Here is a 25,000-nt window from a genome sequence, read left to right as displayed (position 1 = left end):
ATTACACATGTTGTACAATAATGTCCCCTTTGACAAATGACTGACTGGATATGTGTCACGTAGAGGAGGCCAGAAGGCTAAACTGGAAAACTGGAAAACCTAACCTTTATCAAAATAAAAAGATGGCGGAGCTGCAGAAGTTCTTCTGTGAAAGGGTGTTTATTTACATGGTGATTCCGGAACAAAACAACAGTACTGCCATCAAAAGTATACCTTATGGGACAGCTTAAAAACAAAGCTGCCCCATCCCATCCGCAGCTCCATCCAAAACGCCTCTATGAACTGAAAGAGAGGGGTAGCCCCTCCCTTCAGAACAATTAACACTAGTTAATTAAGCAATTACCTATTCAAACCTACATTTTCCATTCAACTAAACATACTAAAAGTATATACATTGCAACACGTTTTTTATGAAACAATATCCCAATATAACATTTACAAAATGACATCACTACCGACAGTGTCTTTCCATATGCCCATTTACATTAATGAGCCAGTCGAGACAGGCACTACAAAGTCAACCCAATTCCCTTAGCTCAGGTCCTTATCCAGCATACCCAGAAGCTACAGCGATGGAGAGAGAGAGAGGAACAGAACAAACTACGCGCTCATCCATAACATCGATAAGTATAATAAATATTGCTTATATTAAATATGAACACTTGTCTGTTTATTTCTTTATACCATAACCGGTTACTGACGTAAGTGTGGAATGTACGTACTAAGATAGACAAGTTAACTTGTGTGTCGAACCACATTGTTAACTGATCTGATAACGGAGCAGGGAGGAGTGATGAATGTGGCCCGCAGCCAGTGACGGACTTCTATGTCACAATATGAATCTCTCTCCCACATGGGCCGTATTCACAAAGCGTCTCAGTAAGACTGCTGGTGTATGATCAGGTCCCTCCCCCTTTTCATATAATCTCAGTCATTCTGATCTAAACGCCTAAACTGATCCTAGATCAGCAGCACTCCTGTTCTGAGATTCTTCGGCAACACGGGCCCTGAACCGTCATGGAGAGGGCCACCAATCACCGTGTAGACAGTCCTACAGAGCCGATAGGGAGAAGGTGGAAGGATAGGACGAGACAGAAGAGAGGTAGAGGGCAGTGGTAAAGGGAGAATGAAAAGATGGAGAGACGGAGGAGTGCAGTAGAGGGAAGGGAAGGTCCCTCCAAGACGGATAGAAGAGGAGGGCTGATAGGGGAGGGAGAACGAGAGAGCAGACGGATAGAAGCGGAGGGCTGATAGGGGAGGGAGAACGAGAGAGCAGACGGATAGAAGCGGAGGGCTGATAGGGGAGGGAGAACGAGAGAGCAGACGGATAGAAGCGGAGGGCTGATAGGGGAGGGAGAACGAGAGAGCAGACGGATAGAAGCGGAGGGCTGATAGGGGAGGGAGAACGAGAGAGCAGACGGATAGAAGCGGAGGGCTGATAGGGGAGGGAGAACGACAGAGCAGACGGATAGAAGCGGAGGGCTGATAGGGGAGGGAGAACGAGAGAGCAGACGGATAGAAGCGGAGGGCTGATAGGGGATGGAGAACGAGAGAGCAGACGGATAGAAGCGGAGGGCTGATAGGGGAGGGAGAACGAGAGAGCAGACGGATAGAAGAGGAGGGCTGATAGGGGAGGGAGAACGAGAGAGCAGACGGATAGAAGAGGAGGGCTGATAGGGGAGGGAGAACGAGAGAGCAGACGGATAGAAGCGGAGGGCTGATAGGGGAGGGAGAACGAGAGAGCAGACGGATAGAAGCGGAGGGCTGATAGGGGAGGGAGAACGAGAGAGCAGACGGATAGAAGCGGAGGGCTGATAGGGGAGGGAGAACGAGAGAGCAGACGGATAGAAGCGGAGGGCTGATAGGGGATGGAGAACGAGAGAGCAGACGGATAGAAGCGGAGGGCTGATAGGGGAGGGAGAACGAGAGAGCAGACGGATAGAAGAGGAGGGCTGATAGGGGAGGGAGAACGAGAGAGCAGACGGATAGAAGAGGAGGGCTGATAGGGGAGGGAGAACGAGAGAGCAGACGGATAGAAGCGGAGGGCTGATAGGGGAGGGAGAACGAGAGAGCAGACGGATAGAAGCGGAGGGCTGATAGGGGAGGGAGAACGAGAGAGCAGACGGATAGAAGCGGAGGGCTGATAGGGGAGGGAGAACGAGAGAGCAGTCTCACCGTGATGCCCTCTGCTTCGTACTCATCCTGCTCAGACTTGAGGGTGAGCTCGATGAAGAGCTGCTGCAGCTTCTCATTGCAGTAGTTAATGCAGAACTGCTCAAAACTGCGACACAAACACAGGTGAATCGTAAAATGACAGTCAATGGTAAACGCTGTGGAAAATACAAAGGATTATGGGAAAATGAGTTCTATATTCCTCTGGTACCTGTTGTGCTGGAAGACTTCAAAACCATAGATATCCAGGAGGCCAATGACTGAAGCGTTCTTATGGGTCTCATCCTAGAAGAAGAAATGACAGCTTTCATGAAGGTAAACTTCGCGTAAACGGCGTAAGCCAACAGACTCGGAATAAACGAGTAGCTCGTCATTTGTTAACATGCACACCTAAATACAGCATGATAAGCACTGCCGAATGACAAACTCACAACAGACATGGACTAGAGCCATTACGGTTGGAGTACCTCACAGCTCAAATATGCACTGACCTAATCCCCATCAGACAATAGCCTGTTCAGAAACACACTGCCGTTGAATTAGTGTTACTGCTCTGACATGTAGTAGTACCACACATCCACAAGGGGGAGTCCTACCGCACGGTCTATGAAATGGCCAGCTAATAGGTCAAAAGTGCAGGCTGGCAGGAGAGGCAGAAGACTAGGGTAGATATAGGGATATCATGCCGAAGGGGGGGTCAGCGGTGAACGGGGCGTTAGTACACGTGTGTGTTACCTTGTAAGCCAGGGAGACGTTGATCTTGTTGACGAGCCAGGTGAAGGTGCGGCCGTAAACGGCCTTAGACAGCGCGTCTCGCGCCGACGCCGCCTGCTCCAGGTTCAGAGGGCTCTTCAGCTGGAGGACGCACGCACAGATCAGACACGGACACACACAGAGAACAATGGAAACAGTCCTTCTACAATTCGTCACTGGCCGAGGTACCGAGGAGCGTTGTATGTTGAATACAGAACGTTTCTCACAGAGCGCATTATAAAGAGCACCAAGGTAGAGAAGGTTCCAGCCTACCTCTTCCCCTTTGGCGATGATCGTTTTGTGTGTTAGCGCTTCTTTCAGGACCAAGCCATCCACACCTAGCAACTGCAAAACGTCAACAACATCAACACACATCCAAATACATTCAACACCAGCGTCAATGTTATCCATCCTACTGAGACAATGAGTAGTGAAAGTACGGAGCTAGGAAGTAACGTGTTATGATTGAGTAGTGAGACGGTACATGATTGACTGAGTGTAGTATGAGTGTAGTATGAGTAGTGTTTCCGTGGGTACACCGTAGTAGGGGGGGGTCATACCCTAGCCAGGTATTTGATCTGTGTGTCTGTAGTGATGTAGGCATTGCCGCTGTCCTCTCCTCCATACTGAATGTTGCCCAAGTGAAGAACACTGGCAATAATGTTTAACAGCTCCTAGGGAGAGACGAGAGGAGAAAGAGAGAAAGAGAGAGAGAAGCCATGTGAAGACTAGACATGATTACACACGTTTTATTGTGATGTGCTAAAAGACAACGCTATCTTGATGGCTGAAAGGATTAGATTAGGCTTTATCAAATATAATTTCACTAAAAGGGGGCAAACCATCCTCCAGCCACATGCAGGCATACACAACATCTAGTGAAGTTGGCCTCGCGTGTGTGTGTGTGTGTACTGTATACGACAGATAACCACCTGCTCTCTCCCCTTTCTGAACAGAGATACACGGAGCTCTGGCCACCAGCCCAGACTACAGTCATGTAAATGTAAGAGACACCCGCACAAAGCACAAATCAGCTCTCTCATCACACACACACCCTCTCTTTACCCTCTGTAAGATAAGATTACTTTATTGGTCAATATAGACAGTCACACAACCAGACTATATGGACAAGACCGCAGCACAAAGGGTATACAGTATGCCACTGCACAACTACAGTAACAAAACAGAGGGTGGAACCCAAAGCACAGACGTGATTGGTCAGACAGTCAAACGGAATTAGTACTCAGTAGTAGTACTCAGTAGTAGTGTTCGAGGTAACCGACAACACACTACCTCAGTGGCTGACGTCACGTCTGTGTGTGGCAATAACAGGTTCTTACCTCCACCTCATCCTCGTTGAAGCCGATGACAGACAGAGCCTTCCTCACCACCTTCCAGTCGCTGCGGTCATTGATGGAGCTCACCTTGGGACAGTTCCCCTGAGAGACCCAAAACACCATATTGCTACATCACAAGTAAAAAAAACTTCCCTCAACAAAGCAGCCAACAGCTAAATCAGTAACAGAAGACAGATGCTCGTGTTAGTAAGACAAGTACAAAAGAAAGGTGTGAAGGTGAAGAGATTTCCAGATGTTTTTTGAGAGATAGGCAGTTTCATGTTTTACATGGTTTCTCTCTACAGGCTGTACACGAATGCGTACTAATTGTAGATTCAGCAAACACAGACCACATCGCATACTGAACACTCATACACACGTTCATTGGCTGACTAAATAGGTGCGGACGCGTGTGTGTTTTTGCAGAAGTCTTGTAGGTCTCAGTGGGGGAGTGAGGAGGGATAGACAACTCCTTCACCTGAGAACATCTCTACAGCAGCACTAATAACACACTGGGTCCATTAAGCAGGCTCCCACTGGGCTAGAGACAGCACACAGAGGAGAGAGAGGTGGAGGGGATAGAGAGGTGGAGGGGAGAGAGAGAGAGGTGAGAGAGAGAGAGGTGAGTGAGAGAGAGAGAGGTGAGAGAGAGAGAGAGAGAGGTGGAGGGAGAGAGAGAGAGAGAGAGAGGTGGAGGGGAGAGAGAGAGAGGTGGAGGGGAGAGAGAGAGAGGTGGAGGGGAGAGAGAGAGAGGTGGAGGGGATAACTGCAGCCACAGACACACCTCTTCCTGCCCTAAAGGAGAGACTTGGGGATAAATCTCAAATCCCAAACAATTGCATGACTTTTGACCTGAGCCCCAAACAGCTGGACAGACTCTGGTCCAAAAGTGAACAGTGTCCCATTCCAGACCCAACCATAGAGCGAAGCTCTGGTGTCCCCCACCTTGACGAGGTACTGGTACTGCTGGGGGTTCCTCTCTAGGCCCAGGCGCCGCAGCAGATCCTCCTCACCCCCCTCAATCAGCTGGTAGAAGATGTGGAAGTTCCTCTCGCCGTGGTTCTGGTGCACCACCCGTGACTTCTCCAGCAGGTAGTTGAGGATGTGGCCCCCTACCGGAGCACCCTGCCGCCAGGAGAGAGGGAACCGGGGAAAGGGGGAGGAGGAGAGGGTGGTGATGCAGGGATACTGAGACAGACACAGGGCCACATGCAGGTGTACACGCCCCCAGGAAACGAACGCGCCCCGTGGACAGTACAGTAACGTAGGAGTGGAAAAATAAACATATTGTACAAGTTAATATGGAAGGACTGGCAGTGGTTATGTACTGGTATCCCCCCTTGCCGGAACATACTCTGTCATTGTGTGTGCGCCTGTGTCTGTGACCACTCACCTTGAAGTCAAACTGGATGTCCATGTATTTGCCGAAGCGGCTGGAGTTGTCGTTGCGCAACGTTTTGGCGTTTCCAAAAGCCTGGGATCACACACATATGGACAAAGAGAGGGAGACAGAGGAGGGAGGAAGAGGAGGGAGGCAGAGGATAAAAGAGGGGAGGTCCACAAAGAAAGAAGAGAGAAAAGAGTGGGAGACAGGAGAGAGGAAGGAGAGGGAGAGATGGGAGGAGGTAGACAGATGTGTTAAAGTGAGGTCAGACAGTCAGGTGTGTTGTGCTGTGGCTGAGACACGGGGCTAGATTACAGGGCAGGCAGTCAGTCTGGATCGCTCTGTTCTGCTGTGATCCTAACACACCTTCTCCCCATCTGTCTGTCTGTACCAGATCTACTATGATCCCAACACACCTTCTCCCCATCTGTCTGTCTGTACCAGATCTACTGTGATCCTAACACACCTTCTCCTCATCTGTCTGTCTGTACCAGATCTACTATGATCCCAACACACCTTCTCCCCATCTGTCTGTCTGTACCAGATCTACTATGATCCCAACACACCTTCTCCCCATCTGTCTGTCTGTACCAGATCTACTGTGATCCTAACACACCTTCTCCCCATCTGTCTGTCTGTACCAGATCTACTGTGATCCTAACACACCTTCTCCCCATCTGTCTGTCTGTACCAGATCTACTGTGATCCTAACACACCTTCTCCCCATCTGTCTGTCTGTACCAGATCTACTGTGATCCTAACACACCTTCTCCCCATCTGTCTGTCTGTACCAGATCTACTGTGATCCTAACACACCTTCTCCCCATCTGTCTGTCTGTACCAGATCTACTGTGATCCTAACACACCTTCTCCTCATCTGTCTGTCTGTCTGTACCAGATCTACTGTGATCCTAACACACCTTCTCCCCATCTGTCTGTCTGTACCAGATCTACTGTGATCCTAACACACCTTCTCCCCGTCTGTCTGTCTGTCTGTCTGTCTGTCTGTCTGTCTGTCTGTCTGTCTGTCTGTCTGTCTGTCTGTCTGTACCAGATCTACTGTGATCCTAACACACCTTCTGTCTGTCTGTCTGTCTGTACCAGATCTACTGTGATCCCAACACACCTTCTCCCCATCTGTCTGTCTGTACCAGATCTACTGTGATCCCAACACACCTTCTGTCTGTCTGTCTGTCTGTCTGTACCAGATCTAGTATGATCCCAACACACCTTCTCCCCATCTGTCTGTCTGTCTGTCTGTCTGTCTGTACCAGATCTACTATGATCCCAACACACCTTCTCCCCATCTGTCTGTCTGTCTGTCTGTCTGTCTGTACCAGATCTACTATGATCCCAACACACCTTCTCCCCATCTGTCTGTCTGTACCAGATCTACTGTGATCCCAACACACCTTCTCCCCATCTGTCTGTCTGTCTCAGATCTACTGTGATCCTAACACACCTTCTCCCCATCTGTCTGTCTGTACCAGATCTACTGTGATCCCAACACACCTTCTGTCTGTCTGTCTGTCTGTCTGTACCAGATCTACTGTGATCCCAACACACCTTCTCCCCATCTGTCTGTCTGTCTGTCTGTACCAGATCTACTATGATCCCAACACACCTTCTCCCCATCTGTCTGTCTGTACCAGATCTGCTGTGATCCTAACACACCTTCTCCCCATCTGTCTGTCTGTACCAGATCTACTGTGATCCTAACACACCTTCTCCCCATCTGTCTGTCTGTCTGTCTGTACCAGATCTACTGTGATCCCAACACACCTTCTCCCCATCTGTCTGTCTGTCTCAGATCTACTGTGATCCTAACACACCTTCTCCCCATCTGTCTGTCTGTCTGTACCAGATCTACTATGATCCTAACACACCTTCTCCCCATCTGTCTGTCTGTCTGTACCAGATCTACTATGATCCTAACACACCTTCTCCCCATCTGTCTGTCTGTACCAGATCTACTATGATCCTAACACACCTTCTCCCCATCTGTCTGTCTGTACCAGATCTACTGCGATCCTAACACCCCTTCTCCCCATCTGTCTGTCTGTCTGTACCAGATCTACTATGATCCTAACACACCTTCTCCCCATCTGTCTGTCTGTACCAGATCTACTGTGATCCTAACACACCTTCTCCCCATCTGTCTGTCTGTCTGTCTGTACCAGATCTACTATGATCCTAACACACCTTCTCCCCATCTGTCTATATGTACCAGATCTACTGTGATCCTAACACACCTTCTCATGTGTCTGTTTGTCTGTACCAGATCTACTGTGATCCTAACACACCTTCTCCCCATCTGTCTGTCTGTACCAGATCTACTGTGATCCTAACACACCTTCTCCCCATCTGTCTGTCTGTACCAGATCTGCTGTGATCCTAACACACCTTCTCCCCATCTGTCTGTCTGTCTGTCTGTCTGTCTGTCTGTCTGTACCAGATCTACTGTGATCCTAACACACCTTCTCCCCATCTGTCTGTCTGTACCAGATCTGCTGTGATCCTAACACACCTTCTCCCCATCTGTCTATCTGTACCAGATCTACTGTGATCCTAACACACCTTCTCATCTGTCTGTCTGTCTGTACCAGATCTACTGTGATCCTAACACACCTTCTCCCCATCTGTCTGTCTGTACCAGATCTGCTGTGATCCTAACACACCTTCTCCTCATCTGTCTGTCTGTCTGTCTGTACCAGATCTACTGTGATCCTAACACACCTTCTCCTCATCTGTCTGTCTGTCTGTACCAGATCTACTGTGATCCTAACACACCTTCTCCTCGTCTGTCTGTCTGTCTGTACCAGATCTGCTGTGATCCTAACACACCTTCTCCCCGTCTGTCTGTCTGTACCAGATCTGCTGTGATCCTAACACACCTTCTCCCCATCTGTCTGTCTGTCTCAGATCTGCTGTGATCCTAACACACCTTCTCCCCATCTGTCTATCTGTACCAGATCTGCTGTGATCCTAACACACCTTCTCATCTGTCTGTCTGTCTGTACCAGATCTACTGTGATCCTAACACACCTTCTCCCTGTCTGTCTGTCTGTCTGTCTGTCTGTCTGTCTGTCACCAGATCTACTGTGATCCCAACACACCTTCTCCTCATCTGTCTGTCTGTACCAGATCTACTGTGATCCCAACACACCTTCTCCCCATCTGTCTGTCTGTACCAGATCTACTGTGATCCCAACACACCTTCTCCCCATCTGTCTGTCTGTACCAGATCTACTGTGATCCCAACACACCTTCTCCCCATCTGTCTGTCTGTCTCAGATCTACTGTGATCCTAACACACCTGCTCCCCGTCGGTCTGTACGCCACTAGCCCAGCCAATACACCACAGGTCAACACAGTACACTACATGAGTAGAGACCCCCACTCACACTCCAGGAGAGGCCACATATATACACACACAACTATCTTGTTTTAGACTGGACCAAGCCAGGCTCATGTGACGGATAACGTTCACCTCTAGGACAGGGTTGGACTGCAGCAGGCGGTCCTTGACCGTCTCCACCTGGTCGCTGGCGGGACAGGTCACGGCGTAGTACTGCAGGATCTTCTTCGAGGCCTCCGTCTTGCCGGCACCGCTCTCCCCTGAGATGAGGATGCACTGGTCCTTACGCTCCGTCCGCATGGACCGGTAGGAATTGTCAGACACCGCGTAGCTGGAAGGAGGGAGAGAAAGAGAGCGAGAGAGCGAGTGTGTCAGTGAACTACTGGAGAGGAGGAGGAACTGTGCAGATACAAAAAGTTTGGATTCGTTTTAAAATTATTTTGTCTATATATTGTTTTTATTGTCCACACCATTTCAAATTCCTGGTCCATGCAAATGTACTTAGTGAATAAAGATGATTCTACCCTTTTAAATAAGATCCCATTTGGTAGGTGTGGTGGTTACACAGTAAGTGAGATATGACAGTCCTGTTATGATGACTCATTTTCACCAGGCCCCATGTTTATTCAGCCTGTTTTGCCACATGACAGGGGTGTGGATTCAGAGGGGTTGGGTTAAATGCGGAAGACACATTTCAGTTGAATCAATTCAATTGTGCACCTGACTAGGTTATGCACCCTAGGTTATGCACCCTTTCCCCTTCCCTTGAAACATAGACTTGAGATAACGTTAGCACCAACGTCAACCCCTCGATAAGACAACAATCAGTCACCGCCCGAAAGCCCCGGGAGAGGGAGAGGGTGGGGGGGGGGGTCAGGCCTGGGGCAGGGAAATCTCCTCCTAGGAGGAACACCCCTCTGGTACCACCTTGCACCATCCCCCCAGCCCTCCTCCCTTCACCCCGTCGCCAATTCATCTCTGTCCCTCCTCCATATTCCCTCCCTTCCAAAACACATCCCCCCCCCCCCTTCCAAAACACATTCCTCCCCCCCTCCCCCCCAGACAGAAAACATTTGGCTGCACGGTTGACTAGAACGGGAAAAAACACAGAGTCGAGGAGCAGCGAAGCCGGGGACGTTGAGCGCTTGGAGGACTCAGCCATAATACAGTCCGTTGTTCGTCCGTGGTCAGAGAGTCAGAGGAACCAGCCAGGAATTCCCTCTGCGCCTAACAACTCAAAACAAACAGGCTCAATGTAACGTATGCTGAGCAGACACTCTGAAAACCCTCTGTTACATAACCGTTAGTCCACGACTCAGTCAACTGGGATGGGAGGAGGAGGAGAGATGGTGGGTTGGGATACCCGGGTTCAGGTTACTCACATGTGGGGAGAGACCTCGTAGAAGTTGACGCCTCGATAGCGCTCCATGTGGTTCTTGGTGTAGATCTCCAGATCCTTGTAGGGGTTCACCGACACCAGGACTGAGCCGATGTACGTCTGAGAGAGACCGAGAGAGACTTCATGGTGTCGGAGGTGACAACACAGTGGGGGAAACGCTGGGACGCATCTACACGAACCCAATTTAGATATTTTTCAGCAGGCACAAATTCATTAGGTCAGCAACATGTAATGCAACAGAACACAAAAAAAACAAGCGTCGACCCAGAAGGTGACAGTAATTGGGGTAGGCGTCTTACATAGATGAGGTTCTCCTTGAAGCGCTTGCGGAGGTTCTCCATGAAGGCCGCCTCGCTGGTGTGGTTCTCCAGCAGGACAAAGTCCTGTACACCCACCCGGTCCCTGGCCGTCAGGGCACTCTCCATGGTGATCCGCACCCCGTCACTCCCCACAGCCTGGAGGGAGGAGGAGGTTAGCAATAGGAAGCAATTCTATAAATTGGTAAGGCAAAGAGACATTCTAAGCAGACCCTGGTTAAGTTGAAATCAACGTTGCGCGTGAGCTTCTCTCAATGTGTTCATTTATGCCTGACAAGTAAGCACTCAGAACAACCTCGGAATCTAGCTACGTACCTCAACCTAGCTACGTACCTCAACCTAGCTACGTACCTCAACCTAGCTACGTACCTCAACCTAGCTACGTACCTCAAGACACACACTATGACACTTAACGCTTAACAAAAAGGTACCCATTTCCATTCAAAACTATGACAAAGAATAGTTAGCGCAAGAGCCTTCTAACCCCACATAAATAACATGCACAGACAGAAAGTGATTGTAGAAACGGGAGTTTTGCAGCGTTCCACACCAAAGAGCTCTCCTTAGAAAACAACTCATTTTGTAAGCCTATGCAACTACAAGCGGAGGAAAATCCAACCCCGAAAGAAAAAAAGTTAACACTTCGACCAAAGTCTTCAAGGCCCCACCCAAGCTAAAATCCCCAGTCTAAAAATAAACGTACATTCAAAACACTTAACTTACATCCTTCAGCTTGTCAATGCGTTCGCCCAGAAACCTGTTTTCTACGATGGAGAATTGAGTTTTACGCACCAGATCGCGAATGTTACCTAGATCCATGGCTCACTATACAGTATAGTCACTATACAGTACCACACAGATCTGTCACCACGCTCTGGACACCTCAACGAGGCAGGGAACCCACCGATGATTATGCCAGCACACACACGGGTCCACACGCAACTGTTTATTGTTCATTGTCCATGTTCGTTACCACACACACACACACGCACGCTACAGAGCAGCTGCATGTGTTGTTGTTGCGTTATTGACACAGTAGGGCCTCGGCTCAGGGGATGGAGAGAGGTGCTCCTCCTCCTAATTAAGGGCTAGGTGAGGCAGCTGTTGACAAGACGGCCGGTATCACAGAGGAGAAAAACAGAGAGAGGGATGAAATGGACAGAGCCTGCAAGTGTAGCGGAGGAGGAGAGGAAACTGGAGAGGAACGTGTGGTGCCAGGAAACGATTTCATTCCTTATCCATCGCCACCACTGTACTCCCCCAACGTTCCAAAAACAACTCCCTGCTTCACACGGTACCCTACCCTGCTTCCCCCTCATTCTTCTCCCTCATCCATCCTCCCTCGCTCTCCTTTATGCAACAGGGAGCTATAACGAGAGATGGCAGAAGAGATAACAGTGAAGTAGTCCCAATAGGCACCCTGCTCCCCATATTAGTGCACTAGTTTTGACTAGGTCCCATAGGGCTCTGGTTAAAAGTAGTGCACTATGTAGGGAATACGGTGCCAATTGTGACGCAAACCCTGGTCGTTAAGGGCTCTACACAGTCTATGCAAAACGGAGCAGACGGAGGTCCGTTTGCCTTCCATGAATGCAGCCGCACAAATATACGTAGAACTTCATAAAGAGCGAGGCAAACGGACCTCTAGACTGCGTAGAGCCCTTCAGACTTTAACGCTAATGAATTGCCTCGGTGTGCGGAGTCTCCTCAAGCCAACACCTAATTACAACATTTCATGTTGTTTGCTTTATGACTTAATGGCGGGCGAGTTGTTCCAGCTAGAATCACTAATGTGATCATCCTGTTGCAGGAGAACTTGCCTACAATGCAGTATATTTGAAGTTTAAAAACACTTCTGAAGTTTGGAATTTCCACTTTGAAATTTCAGACTTGATTTTCCCTTGTGAAAGATGTATCAACCCTGGAAAAAAAATGTCCATTAATTATAATCCACGTTCCCTGTTGCTGCAAGTTTATTTTCCTGCTGTAGCAAACTGGCTCAAATGAAGATCCTACATCTGTAATCTTCACAGGGTGATGACTCAAGCTTTCACACCAGCCTCTTTAACTCGCACTTCATTCACACCGTTTCCCTCCGAGGGTCTTTAGGTAGTTGGTGGTCACCACCACCCCTCCATCTCCTTTCTCTCCTCCACCATCCCCCCCTTCAAGTCGTAGGCCCGTATTCACAGCCCCAGAGTATGAGGGCTGATCTGGAATACGTTCTACCTTTTCCGATCATAACGAATGGTATGGAGAGGGGTGACCCGATTCTAGATCAGCACTTCCGACTCAGAGGCTTTTGGAATACGGGCCCTGAGTCTTGGTGGGCTACCGTTTCACACAGCCGGAGGAACAAAGAACCTGCAGTTCCTGAGGAAAAAGTGGTCCGTCTCAGGGCGGTGCTGCGCTGAGAGAAGCCTCTCTCCCAGGGTTCGTTGGGCTCGTTAGCAAGAAGCCTGTTATCTTGGCATCTAAATCGCTCCAACAGCCAGGGGAAAGCCATAGCAATATAATTACGAGGTAGCAGGTAGCCTAGTGGTTAGAGCGTTGGGCCAGTAACCGAATGGTTGCTGGATCGAATCTCCGAGCTGACAAGGTAAAAATCTGTCGTTCTGACCCTGAGCAAGGCAGTTAACCCACTGCTCCCCGGGTACCGAAGACGTGGATGTCGATTAAGGCAGCCCCCTGCACCTCTCTGATTCAGAGGGGTTGGGTTAAATGCGGAAGACCCATTTCAGTTGAATGTATTCAGTTGTACAACTGACTAGATATCCCCCTTTCCCTAATGATGCCATGTGTGGACCATTCTACTGATTATATTTCTATGGGAAAACATTTCAAGAAATGATGGAACAGTGCCAACATTCTTTTTAACACAGGGAGGGAGTTCTCTCTCTGACAGGGAGAGGATGAGGAATCCCCTTTCTCCCAGTTAGTGTTATCTGGCCATCTAATCCAGGGATGGGGAACTGAGGGGTGGGGGCCACAAATCTGAACTCATCATGAGGGGCCGCAGATGCTTGCGGGTCTGCATACCCACATCCAGGAGCCTGACTAACAAAATCAATGGGGGGCACCCGACCACGATAACTTCAGATAGCTGGCTGCTAAACTAATTTAGCAATCTAACACATTTTAGCTGACATGGGCTAATTGATTGACTATCAGTAACTGACATACGAGAAAAACTTCTGATGCACCATCAAATTGATTCTATTTCTACGGGGAAAGCGTTTCAAGAAATGATGGAACAGTGCCAACTTTCTCCTTAACACAGGGAAGGAGTTCTCTCTGACAGGGAGAAGAGCCCATTTTGGTTTCCCCTTCTCGCAGAGTTCTCCCAACACCACCTCTCTCTCTCCATTACTTCATTGTTCCTCAAATGGGGCTTGTACAGCTGTGTTTTCCTGCCTCCCCACCCTCTGCCCCTTCCCACCACACGTCTTTGTTGAACACACCAACACCCCTGCACTCGTTACAGTACTTGCCGCTAACAGCATGCTGTCACCTTTTCCAAATCCTGTGGAGAAAACAAAGGTGCCGGGAGCCCGACTAGTCCTACTGCTGTGTTCTCTCCCCCTCCCTTACCCATACTCATTCATCTGCATAGAGTCGTGAACAACCGGGTGCAGCTAAGGGGAATGAGTGGGTCTGCTACATAACCATAAAACAATGCTTGCCCTTTGCCTGACCTTTGCAGTGTCCTTTGGTTGCTTAAAGGTCTAAATTGTGATATAAACTCAGCAAAAAAAGAAACGTCCTCTCACTGTCAACTGTGTTTATTTTCGGCAAACTTAACATGTGTAAATATTTGTATGAACATAATTCAATGAATTCATAATTCAACAACTGAGACAAACTGAACAAGTTCCACAGACACGTGACAAACAGAAATGGAATAATGTGTCCCTGAACAAAGGGGGGGGGCAAAATCAAAAGTAACAGTCAGTATCTGGTGTGGCCACCAGCTGCAATAAGTACTGCCGTGCATCTCCTCCTCATGGACTGCACCAGATTTGCCAGTTCTTGCTGTGAGATGTTACCCCACTCTTCCTGCAAGTTCCCATACATTTCTAGGGGGCAAGGCCCAAACCCTCAACCTCCGATCCAACAGGTCCCAGACGTGGTCAATGGGATTGAGATCCGGGCTCTTCGCTGGCCATGGCAGAACACTGACATTCCTGTCTTGCAGGAAATCACGTACAAAACGAGCAGTATGGCTGGTGGCATTGTCATGCTGGAGGGTCATGTCAGGATGAGCCTGCAGGAAGGGTACCACATGAGGGAGGAGGATGTCTTCCCTGTAACACACAGCTTTGAGATTGCCTGCAATGACCTCCAGCTCAGTCCGATGATGCTGTGACACAACGCCCCAGACCATGACGGACCCTCCACCTCAATCCCGTTCCAGAGTACAGGCCTCGGTGTAACGCTCATTCCTTCAATGATAAACGTGAATCCGACCATCACCCCTGGTGAGACAAAACCGCGACTCATCAGTGAAGAGCACTTTTTGCCAAACCTGTCTGGTCCAGCGACAGTGGGTTTGTGCCCATAGGCGACATTGTTGCCGGTGATGTCTGGTGAGGATCTGCCTTACAACAGGCCTACAAGCCCTCAGTCAAGCCTCTCTCAGCCTATTGCGGACAGTCTGAGCACTGATGGAGGGATTGTGCATTCCTCTGTACTTAAATAAATTACCCCCAAAAAAGCAGACAGAATCACCCAAACGTAAGTGAGCCTTATTTTTCAAAATGTCTGGTCACATTGAAATGTGTTTGAAATGTATGCATTCACTACTGTAAGTCGCTCTGGATAAGAGCGTCTGCTAAATGACTAAAATGTAAATGGTGTAACTCGGGCAGTTGTTGTTGCCATCCTGTACCTGTCCCGAAAGGGTGTGATGTTCGGATGTACCAATCCTGTGCAGGTGTTGTTACACGTGATCTGCCACTGCAAGGACGATCAGCTGTCTGTCCTGTCTCCCTGTAGCGCTGTCTTAATTAAGCGTTTCACAGTACGGACATTGCAATTTATTGCCCTGGGCACATCTGCATTCCTCGTGCCTTCTTGCAGCATGCCTAAGGCACGTTCACGCAGATGAGCAGGGACCCTGGTCATCTTTCTTTTGGTGTTTTTCCAGAGTCAGTAGAAAGGCCTCTTTAGTGTCCTACGTTTTCATAAGTGTGACCTTAATTGCCTACCGTCTGTAAGTTGTTAGTGTCTTAACGACCGTTCCACAGGTGCGTGTTCATGAATTGTTCATGGTTCATTGAACAAGCATGGGAAACAGTGTTTAAACCCTTTACAATGAAGATCTGTGAAGTTATTTGGATTTTTATGAATTATCTTTGAAAGACAGGGTCCTGAAAAAGGGACGTTTCTTTTTTTGCTGAGTTTATAAAAGCCCTATGAATGGCATATGGACCAAGCAGCTGAATGGGTTAATTTGCATTATCAGCATCTTTAAAGTCCGAGGTATAACAGCTTTGACAAATTAACACATCATCCATTACAGTGAGTGACTTGTAAGTGGTTAAGTTTCTAAACGGAATCAACTGTAAGTGGTCCTTAGCCATGCTATCCTGTTATATTATTACATAACACAATTTCATGTTATTAGCCTTTTCATATTGGATGGGGGCTTCTTTATAAAAAAAAAGGTCACTTCTTGATCCTATTTTCCTCAGGTAAATGATCTCAGTAGAAGAGTAAAACTAATGCTGCGTTTATTTTAGACGAGGGATGCAAAAACATCATACCAGTCGGCATAGCAGCACAAGAAAGCCGGTGATGGCAAAAGCAAGCCAGCACGACTGTATCCGTTGCTATGGTGATTTCAGTAAACACTGCAAATCAACATCCGGGAGATAACAACTACGGAAGACAACAAAAGTTGAAATATTTGACGGAATTCACCGCCAGCCTCAACGACATTTACCGTCGGTCTCTCATTGAAAACAATTACATCCGGTCTGCAGTCTACCTCGTGCCATCTAACCCCAGCATCAGAGGAAGAATAGGGAGGGATTTATGTCTGTTGGAAAGTGGAGAATATTTTCCTCTGTTCCGATTCAGCCAGCGTAACTAAAAACAAATGTGCGTGTAATCTGCTCCTACGGAGAGCATGGTTAGTCACTCAGAGTTTTACCCTTTTCCACTAGGAATCAGTTGTCTGACCCTCCGCTCTTTCGTCTTATTAAAAACGGAGGAATGCGGAGAGGGAAAGAGAGCGAGCACAGATTGATACGTTATGGGATCATACACGTGACTCACTACAGAACTGGCAGGGGACAGCAGTCATGGTCTTTCTCAAGGTTGTAGGCTGACTGTGAAGCTTCTGGGTTTTCCATGGCAGCAAGTGAGGTCAAAGTGGCCATTTAGCAAGGAAGCAAAATGATTAAGAAACAGTCAAGATATGTATCAAACCACAACACGGTATCCTGCGCACTTTCACTTTTAAAGCATAACTTGCGGATATATTTTACTGCTATTAGTGCATATATCGTGTGTTATAATGCATGGCTTGTTATAAATGCTTATAATACATTACAAAGCGGGTATTCGTAGGAAGTGTTACTGTAGAAATAGTTCACACGGTAACAGACTGAGAACCTACTGAAGTGAAATCAATAAGGGTTTACGATGACAGACTTGGAAAGAGCTGTTTTAGAGGTCTCAGGAGACCAATATTTGCTATGACATGTTTTGATGGTGATTGACTGCCATAGAGTCCCCCCCCTTTAAGGCTTGGAAAAGAGGGACATGTGTGAAGGTGTGTGCGTGTAGGCACGCATGTGTGTGTATAGGGGAAAGTGGAAGGACAGGTGTGACAACAATAGCTCAAAGTTAGCAGGGGACAACATTCTCCCATCTCCCACTCATAGGGGGCAGCGGTGTTTTAAAAAAAATACTCCCCTTCAAAAAAAGAACAAGTTGTAAGATTCATGTCCAGCCCAAAACACAGACCCAACCGAATGGTTGTAGGGCATTTCAAGAACACCAGTCAACAGGTTCAAATCAATGGCTCCGTTCTCTAGCTTTCTTTCTGCTAAACGTTTCCTGTACCACAAACTAGTCCTTTCCTCACTACAGCAGATCAGCCAATTAAAAAGAAGAAAAGCAACCGTGTTGCCAATAAGAGGCAGCGGCGACTGCACATTCAGTCTCTCAGGGGACGCTCGGTGTATTCTGTAATCAGTGGGTCCCTGTGCTCCGGCCCCTCATTGCATTGTGCCACTAAAATAAAACAGCATTTCCTCTCAATGAGATTCTAAAATCAGGAGCAACTGACAGAGAGAGAGGGAGGTCATCTATTGCAGGCTAAAGTATTGTATACAATGGGTGTCATATGGCATGAGTAGCTTTCATTGCGGTCTCAGAGAGTGCTGCTTTCAAGGAGAGACTAGCAGGACTCAGGAATGATCGGTCATATTGCATTTCAAAATGTAAATATTTGATTCATTCCACCTTAACGAGTCTGGACAACTTCTAATGCACTCCTTACAAGATGGGAGACCCTGGGAATGGGGCATCTGGGATTGCAACAAATAAGAAAAGGCGTGGACTAGGCCCTCGTAGTTCCTGTCAGTTTTCGTCCGTTTGGGGTCGAGTGAATACGACCCTGTTCAAAAAGGAGCTAGTCCACATCTTCTTTATTAAATCCTCTTTCAGTGTGCAGTTAGCTGGAGGTTCACAGCAGTATTGGTTCACACACACACACACACACACACACACACACACACACACACACTAGCACTCTTTCGGTAACATGCGGTGTCCTTGAAGTTAACTAAACAACCCTATGGAAACTGTACAATTCATATTTGGTCTATCAAAACGCTATGACATACAACCAGGGGTTGAATTGGGATTTTGAATTAGGTGGTGGAAATATCACTCAGAAATCTACAGGTTTCCATGGGAATTGTTTCAAGTGACCACACCCCTCAAAAGGGATTTTAAAGCAGGCTGAGGACAACACGCTGGTAGGACCCAAAGTTGGGGCGTGCTAGACAAACTTCCTAGACAAATCCAATGGTTTTACAGTTGTATAGGAGTAGGGAACAAGTGCACACTTCAGGAAGAAACAGATGAATGGGACACTACCAGTCTTCCCTCCCCCAGAGACTCAGTCACACATAAAGATGATTCTATCTGTACCATTATAGTGTCTGTGGCAGCATGGGTTGAGTCTACAACCAATAGGAATCGCACCAAGTTGCCTACTTCAAAAATGTCCGAAGCAGGGCAGAAGTCCTCAATGGCAATGTCCATGCTAAAATACAAACGGGTTATATCCATGACGAGTCCCCAGGCTGCGGAGGTGACAGTGACAGGAAGATATGCAGTGGGGTTGGGGAAGACTTGGAGCCCTGCCTCGGTGCTGTGACAGACTGACAGCAGCTTCATTAACATCATCCCTCGTACTCCCAGTCAGCGCCAAAGAATCCAGGCCCAGCCTCACAACACAGGCCTGCCATTACAACACTGTGGCGGCGCAAACACACCAACACAAACAGATAACGCCACATAGATACCGCATAGAAATGATAACTGGGCGGTATTCAATACAGAACACTTTCGCGAAACATTTTGCAATGGAAAAGTAGAACGAGAATTTCTTATTGGACAAGTTCGTATAGTCCCTTCCTGTTTCAGTCCGTTTTGGTGCCTAATGAATATGACCCTGGATAAGAAGAGAACTTGGGAGATGAATTGATAGATGGATTATAGGTGGGTCAGTGTCAGGACTCAGGAGAAACTGGCTACCCCCCCCGTGATGGATGGAGAGCTGGATATGAAGACTAGATCATTTCATAGCTGGATAGCTGGGTTGGTGTCAGGAGAAACTGGTGCTTTGTGGTCAAAAAACCCAGCTACGCCCCCCCTCCCCCCTCCCCTCTGTCCTTGGAGTTCAAGAGCACTGATTGACAAAGCTGTTACGCAATACTCACTCCACAGAAACCGCCAACAACCGGGTCCCTCTCCCCTAGACAGGAATAACCATATATATTTGCTGCCCTTAGACGCATGTCCTTCAGCACCGCCACATGTACACAATTTAAACTGAAGCGCGCGCACACACACACACGACTCAGCATGAAACGTGTACTGTTGTGTTGCAGAGTGCTGCTTCCAAGTTCCAAAATGCCTTTGAGCAGAATAAGTGAGCGTGCAGTTCTTTTCTTACCGTGGCTCTGTACTTCATCTCTCTCCTTCCTGTTTATTGGTCGGCTTTAACAATTGTTTAATACTCCCAGAATGTGAGTCGTCCACGTCAGAGCGATCGTGCAACGTTTGTTTTTATAACTTCTCCGGAGCCATGTGTAGGAGTGACCCAGCTGCCGTCACCTCTCCTCTTACTGATTTTCTCCCCCTCACTCTATACCTTCTTCTTGCACTCTCTCCGTCCCTCTTTCTAGAGGACGCAGTCCCTGTGTAGAGTGACACTCCACCCTCCTTTTCTCTCTCCCTCCCTCTTTCATTCCCTCGCTCCTCCAGCACAGGGCCCAACAAGGGATTTACAGTGGAAGGTGAAGTAGTTTTAGTTTCTCTCGGTCCCTTCTCGCTCTGCCTCGTCTGCTCTTAAACAAGGCAGATGGGGCATAAAGAAATTGCACAAAAACATCTTCAAGCACACACACATCTGGACTTAACCACCCCTGGAGAGAGAGAGAGAGAGAGAAATGTGTCCCTCTGTACAAGGAGAGAGGGGCCTGTGGGAGAATACAGGATGACTCACACAAAAAGACAAAAACGGTACTTTACTAAATGTTTTATGAAGTACAGCTTAATCATACAGCTTCGCTTCTTCCTTCCTCTCCCTCCTAGGAGACGGTGATTTAACAGGAGCAGAACATTCCACTACTCCCGTGATGAATGTTGCCGAGCCAAGCAGTTCAGTTTCTTTCCCACCCCCACGCTGACAAGTGACTAAGTAGGATTCCATCATTAGCATTACTCTGATAGAACTGTTATTATGACCGTGGTCTGCGACCCAAACGCCATCCTATTCCATAGGTCTCTGGTCAAAAGTAGTGCACTATGTAGGGAATAGGGCGCCATTGGGGACACCGTCCATAGTTAGTTCAGAGCAGTCCGGCGGTCAGAGACTGAACACAACACTAGCCACTTCGCCCTGAATCAAATAAATAAGCGCACAGTAATATTAGCTTAAACATTTTAAGATGCTCTGTTGAAATCGCCATTTCCTGGTTGCTAAAATGGTTCACTTATTTTCAGTTGATGTGAAAAAACAAGCATGCAGAGTGTAGAGCAGGGTTTCCCAAACTCGGTCCTGGGGCCATCTGGGGGCACATTTCGTTTTTTGCCCTAGAACGACACAGCTGATTTAAACAACCAATTCATCATCAAGCTTTGATTCTTTGAATTCGCTGTGTGGTGCTAGAGCAAAAACCAAAAGGTGCACGGGGGGGGCAGGACCAAGTTTGGGAACCCCTGGTGTAGAGAATCATGTTACCATCTAAACCGCTGTAAAATACAATGTTCTATAACTAACAATATTGGATTTTCGATTGTTTGAAGCTGGTGTACGAAACCTAAAAGTAAAAGACGCAAGAACGAAACTTAAAAACGGGAAGCCATAGAAATAGCGCACATAGAACAGATCAACCGCTTCTTAGACTTGCTTTCAATGAGAATGACAGATCTATAACACACGTCTACGTGAATTTGGTCCAGTCCCCCAAAAAGTGACATATTGCAGCTTTAAAAAGTGATAGTTCAGCAACATTACATAGGTTTCATAATCTATTAAAAAAAAAGTGATTCGTGTGGCATAACAAGATCAGTGTGGATTGCAGTCTCTTGTCCACATACTGCTTTTAAGGTAAGGAAACACTAGATTTGTAATATCCCTTTAACAAGCTCTGATTAAACACAAATGGATAGATAGATTAATGGATTACATAGATTAAGCCTGGTCATGGATTAAAAATGATGCTCGCCATTGAAAGGGTTTTTAGTCCACTAGTAGGCTTAATCTCTGTCCAGACGTCTGGCCTAAAGAGTGGAAATGAGGCGAATAGAATGAAAACGTTAGAAAAACCAGAATCGTGACAGTGGTGAGCTCCAGAGTTAAGGGGTAGGATGGCGGTGTACTACAAAGGCCCAGGAAATCCCAACTTTATGAGAATGATTAGCTGGTGTCAGTGTTTTCTGTCTGTGGAGGTGCCTGGTGGCTTCAGCAGACAGCCAAGCCACTCGTAGCCTTTTCACACTATCGTTCTGAACCAAAAAATAACATCTGGCTCAGACATTTTATTTTTCCCATGATCCTTTTCAGCAAAGCTCTAGCGGGCGTGTAACCAGGCCAGCTCAGTACAGCTTGGTTTAGCTCTGTTCAGTTTGGCTCAGTAGTGTGAAAAGCCAGGTATTCCCTCTCGGTTTGAGTCTGTTTTTCTCCGTTTCATGCCTAATGAACAGGACCCAGGTGAGGATGTTGGGGGTTGGTGTCTCTCCCTTTCCTGCCCCCACCCTGCAGACAGGTCCCAGCGTTCCCCAGGGAGGCCAGCCCCTAACACAGCTCAGGTAAAGCCCTGGCCATATTCCCCCCCTGCTGAAGCTGCGCTCCACAGCCCCCCCTACTGCTCACCTGGCAGTAGTAGCATATGATAGAGGAACCAGTCAGAAATGAGAACTTCACCTTTCAAAACGTATTTTTTTCTCTCTCTCTCTCTCTCTCTCTCTCTCTCTCTCTCTCTCTCTCTCTCTCTCTCTCTCTCTCTCTCTCTCTCTCTTTCTATAGTGGTCTGTACGCTCCAATATAAGCTACAGAACTACGCTCAGGAATTTGAATATTTGAATCTCTCTCACACTCACTCACTCTCTCACTCTCTCACTCTCTCACTCTCTCATGGGCACGGCTGGGCATGAGAACCAAGGAAAAAAATAAACAAAGAAATGGACAGAGAGAGGAAAAAAGACTAGCCGTGACTTTAACATTAGTTAAGTCGATGTCAAGTATATGTTTTCAGATTGCTCATTGGCCTACATTGTGGCTGTACACTGTAATGCTGATGTAGCATATCCATCTGTCCTGGTTGTTAATGCTTTCCTCTCCCACAACTTTCAGTCAGGACCTCATTGCCTCTAGAGAAATCATTTCTAATACTTTATCTGTGCTTGATTGAGCTTGTCTGGCACAATGGAACCAATAGAAGTCCAAACCCAAATCATCTGCCACCCCAGGCAGGTTAAAGCAAACACTCCCAAGTATTTGAAAGATGTCAAATAGTATCTGAACCCAGGTCTGCTGTCTAGGACTAATTCAAATTCAGCCTTGATGGCCCGGATGTACATCGCACTGTTGTCAAGGGACTGGAAAGGGGATGTAACCTTGGCAACGCAAAAAACAACAAAACAAACATTATCAAGAGTCAGGCGACTATTTGTTCACATCTGTGTGATATGCAGGCTTATGTAGTGTCCTCTGGTCTTCTGTCATTCAACTCACTCACATTCCTGCTGGATCAAGTCGGACATTAAAAAGACTGATGAATTGAAGAGAATCATTTTCATAGATCGAGTTTATCAAGTTAAAAACGGCAGCCAAGCACTGTGCCTGAACCTGGGTTGGAGCTATCGCAGCAGAGCCGACACACACACACTGCAGGACATACTGTACAGACACACACACTGCAGGACATACTGTACAGACACACACACACACTGCATGACATACTGTACAGACACACACACTGCAGGACATACTGTACAGACACACACACACACACTGCAGGACATACTGTACAGACACACTGCAGGACATACTGTACAGACACACTGCAGGACATACTGTACAGACACACACACACACACACTGCAGGACATACTGTACAGACACACACACACACACACACTGCAGGACATACTGTACAGACACACACACACACACTGCAGGACATACTGTACAGACACACACACACACACACTGCAGGACATACTGTACAGACACACACACACTGCAGGACATACTGTACAGACACACACACACTGCAGGACATACTGTACAGACACACATCTGGGAGAGAGGACAGTAGATGCACATGGTGACTATGGTCCAGCTGCTCTCTCATTGGTTCCCAGAGTGGAAACACTTCTTGTCTCCAATTACACCACTTCAGGGAAAACAGACCAAACAACGCTGAGGGGGAAACACACAACCCCAAGTCATGGGACCCAGCATCCGTGGGAAATCAGCAGTGAAAACGTATTTTCACTCTCACTCTGAGGAACCTTTATCGAGTTTCATTCTCTTCCCCTATTTCCTTCTTCCTCTATCACTTCCCCTCCCTCATCTAGGCCCACCATCTCTCTCTCTCCCTCCCTCATCTAGGCCCACCATCTCTCTCTCTCCCTCCCTCATCTAGGCCCACCATCTCTCTCTCTCCCTCCCTCATCTAGGCCCACCATCTCTCTCTCCCCCTCCCTCATCTAGGCCCACCATCTCTCTCTCCCCCTCCCTCATCTAGGCCCACCATCTCTCTCTCTCCCATCCCTCATCTAGGCCCACCATCTCTCTCTCTCCCAGTCCCTCATCTAGGCCCACCATCTCTCTCTCTCCCAGTCCCTCATCTAGGCCCACCATCTCTCTCTCCCCCTCCCTCATCTAGGCCCACCATCTCTCTCTCCCCCTCCCTCATCTAGGCCCACCATCTCTCTCTCCCAGTCTCATCTAGTCTCCCTCTCCCAGTCTCATCTAGTCTCTCTCTCCCAGTCTCATCTAGTCTCTCTCCAACAGTCTCATCTAGTCTCTCTCTCCCAGTCTCATCTAGTGTCTCTCTCCCAGTCTCATCTAGTGTCTCTCTCCCAGTCTCATCTAGTGTCTCTCTCCCAGTCTCATCTCGTGTCTCTCTCCCAGTCTCATCTCGTGTCTCTCTCCCAGTCTCATCTCGTGTCTCTCTCCCAGTCTCATCTAGTCTCTCTCTCCCAGTCTCATCTAGTCTCTCTCTCCCAGTCTCATCTCGTGTCTCTCTCCCAGTCTCATCTCGTGTCTCTCTCCCAGTCTCATCTCGTGTCTCTCTCCCAGTCTCATCTAGTCTCTCTCTCCCAGTCTCATCTAGTCTCTCTCTCCCAGTCTCATCTAGTCTCTCTCTCCCAGTCTCATCTCGTCTCTCTGTCCCAGTCTCATCTAGTCTCTCTCTCCCAGTCTCATCTAGTCTCTCTCTCCCAGTCTCATCTAGTCTCTCTGTCCCAGTCTCATCTAGTCTCTCTGTCCCAGTCTCATCTAGTCTCTCTCTCCCAGTCTCCCTC

At 47.9% G+C, this 25,000-nt stretch overlaps 1 protein-coding gene across 4 annotated transcripts in view; it reads right to left on the bottom strand.

The window, feature by feature from the left end:
- The window catches only part of LOC106612655 (unconventional myosin-Ic), a 59,072-nt gene that overhangs the window by 14,676 nt on the left and 19,396 nt on the right, over positions 1-25,000 (bottom strand). For 3 of the 4 annotated variants that reach the window (XM_045724414.1, XM_014214041.2, XM_014214045.2), the window contains exons 2-12: positions 10,703-10,858; positions 10,387-10,502; positions 9,137-9,335; positions 5,656-5,736; positions 5,208-5,387; positions 4,266-4,364; positions 3,486-3,599; positions 3,199-3,270; positions 2,908-3,027; positions 2,384-2,457; positions 2,176-2,281 (exon numbers count right to left, since the gene is read on the bottom strand). In XM_045724414.1, the coding sequence (XP_045580370.1) occupies positions 2,176-2,281; positions 2,384-2,457; positions 2,908-3,027; positions 3,199-3,270; positions 3,486-3,599; positions 4,266-4,364; positions 5,208-5,387; positions 5,656-5,736; positions 9,137-9,335; positions 10,387-10,502; positions 10,703-10,858 (1,317 nt within the window). Of the gene's footprint in view, positions 1-2,175; positions 2,282-2,383; positions 2,458-2,907; positions 3,028-3,198; positions 3,271-3,485; positions 3,600-4,265; positions 4,365-5,207; positions 5,388-5,655; positions 5,737-9,136; positions 9,336-10,386; positions 10,503-10,702; positions 10,859-19,916; positions 20,220-25,000 lie in introns of those variants that run through there. The other variant, XM_014214043.2, reaches the window with a different exon arrangement.

The sequence above is a fragment of the Salmo salar genome, chromosome ssa09 (assembly GCF_905237065.1).
Source record: "Salmo salar chromosome ssa09, Ssal_v3.1, whole genome shotgun sequence".
Taxonomy (NCBI): domain Eukaryota; kingdom Metazoa; phylum Chordata; class Actinopteri; order Salmoniformes; family Salmonidae; genus Salmo; species Salmo salar.
This window is presented reverse-complemented; position numbering and strand designations above follow the sequence as displayed.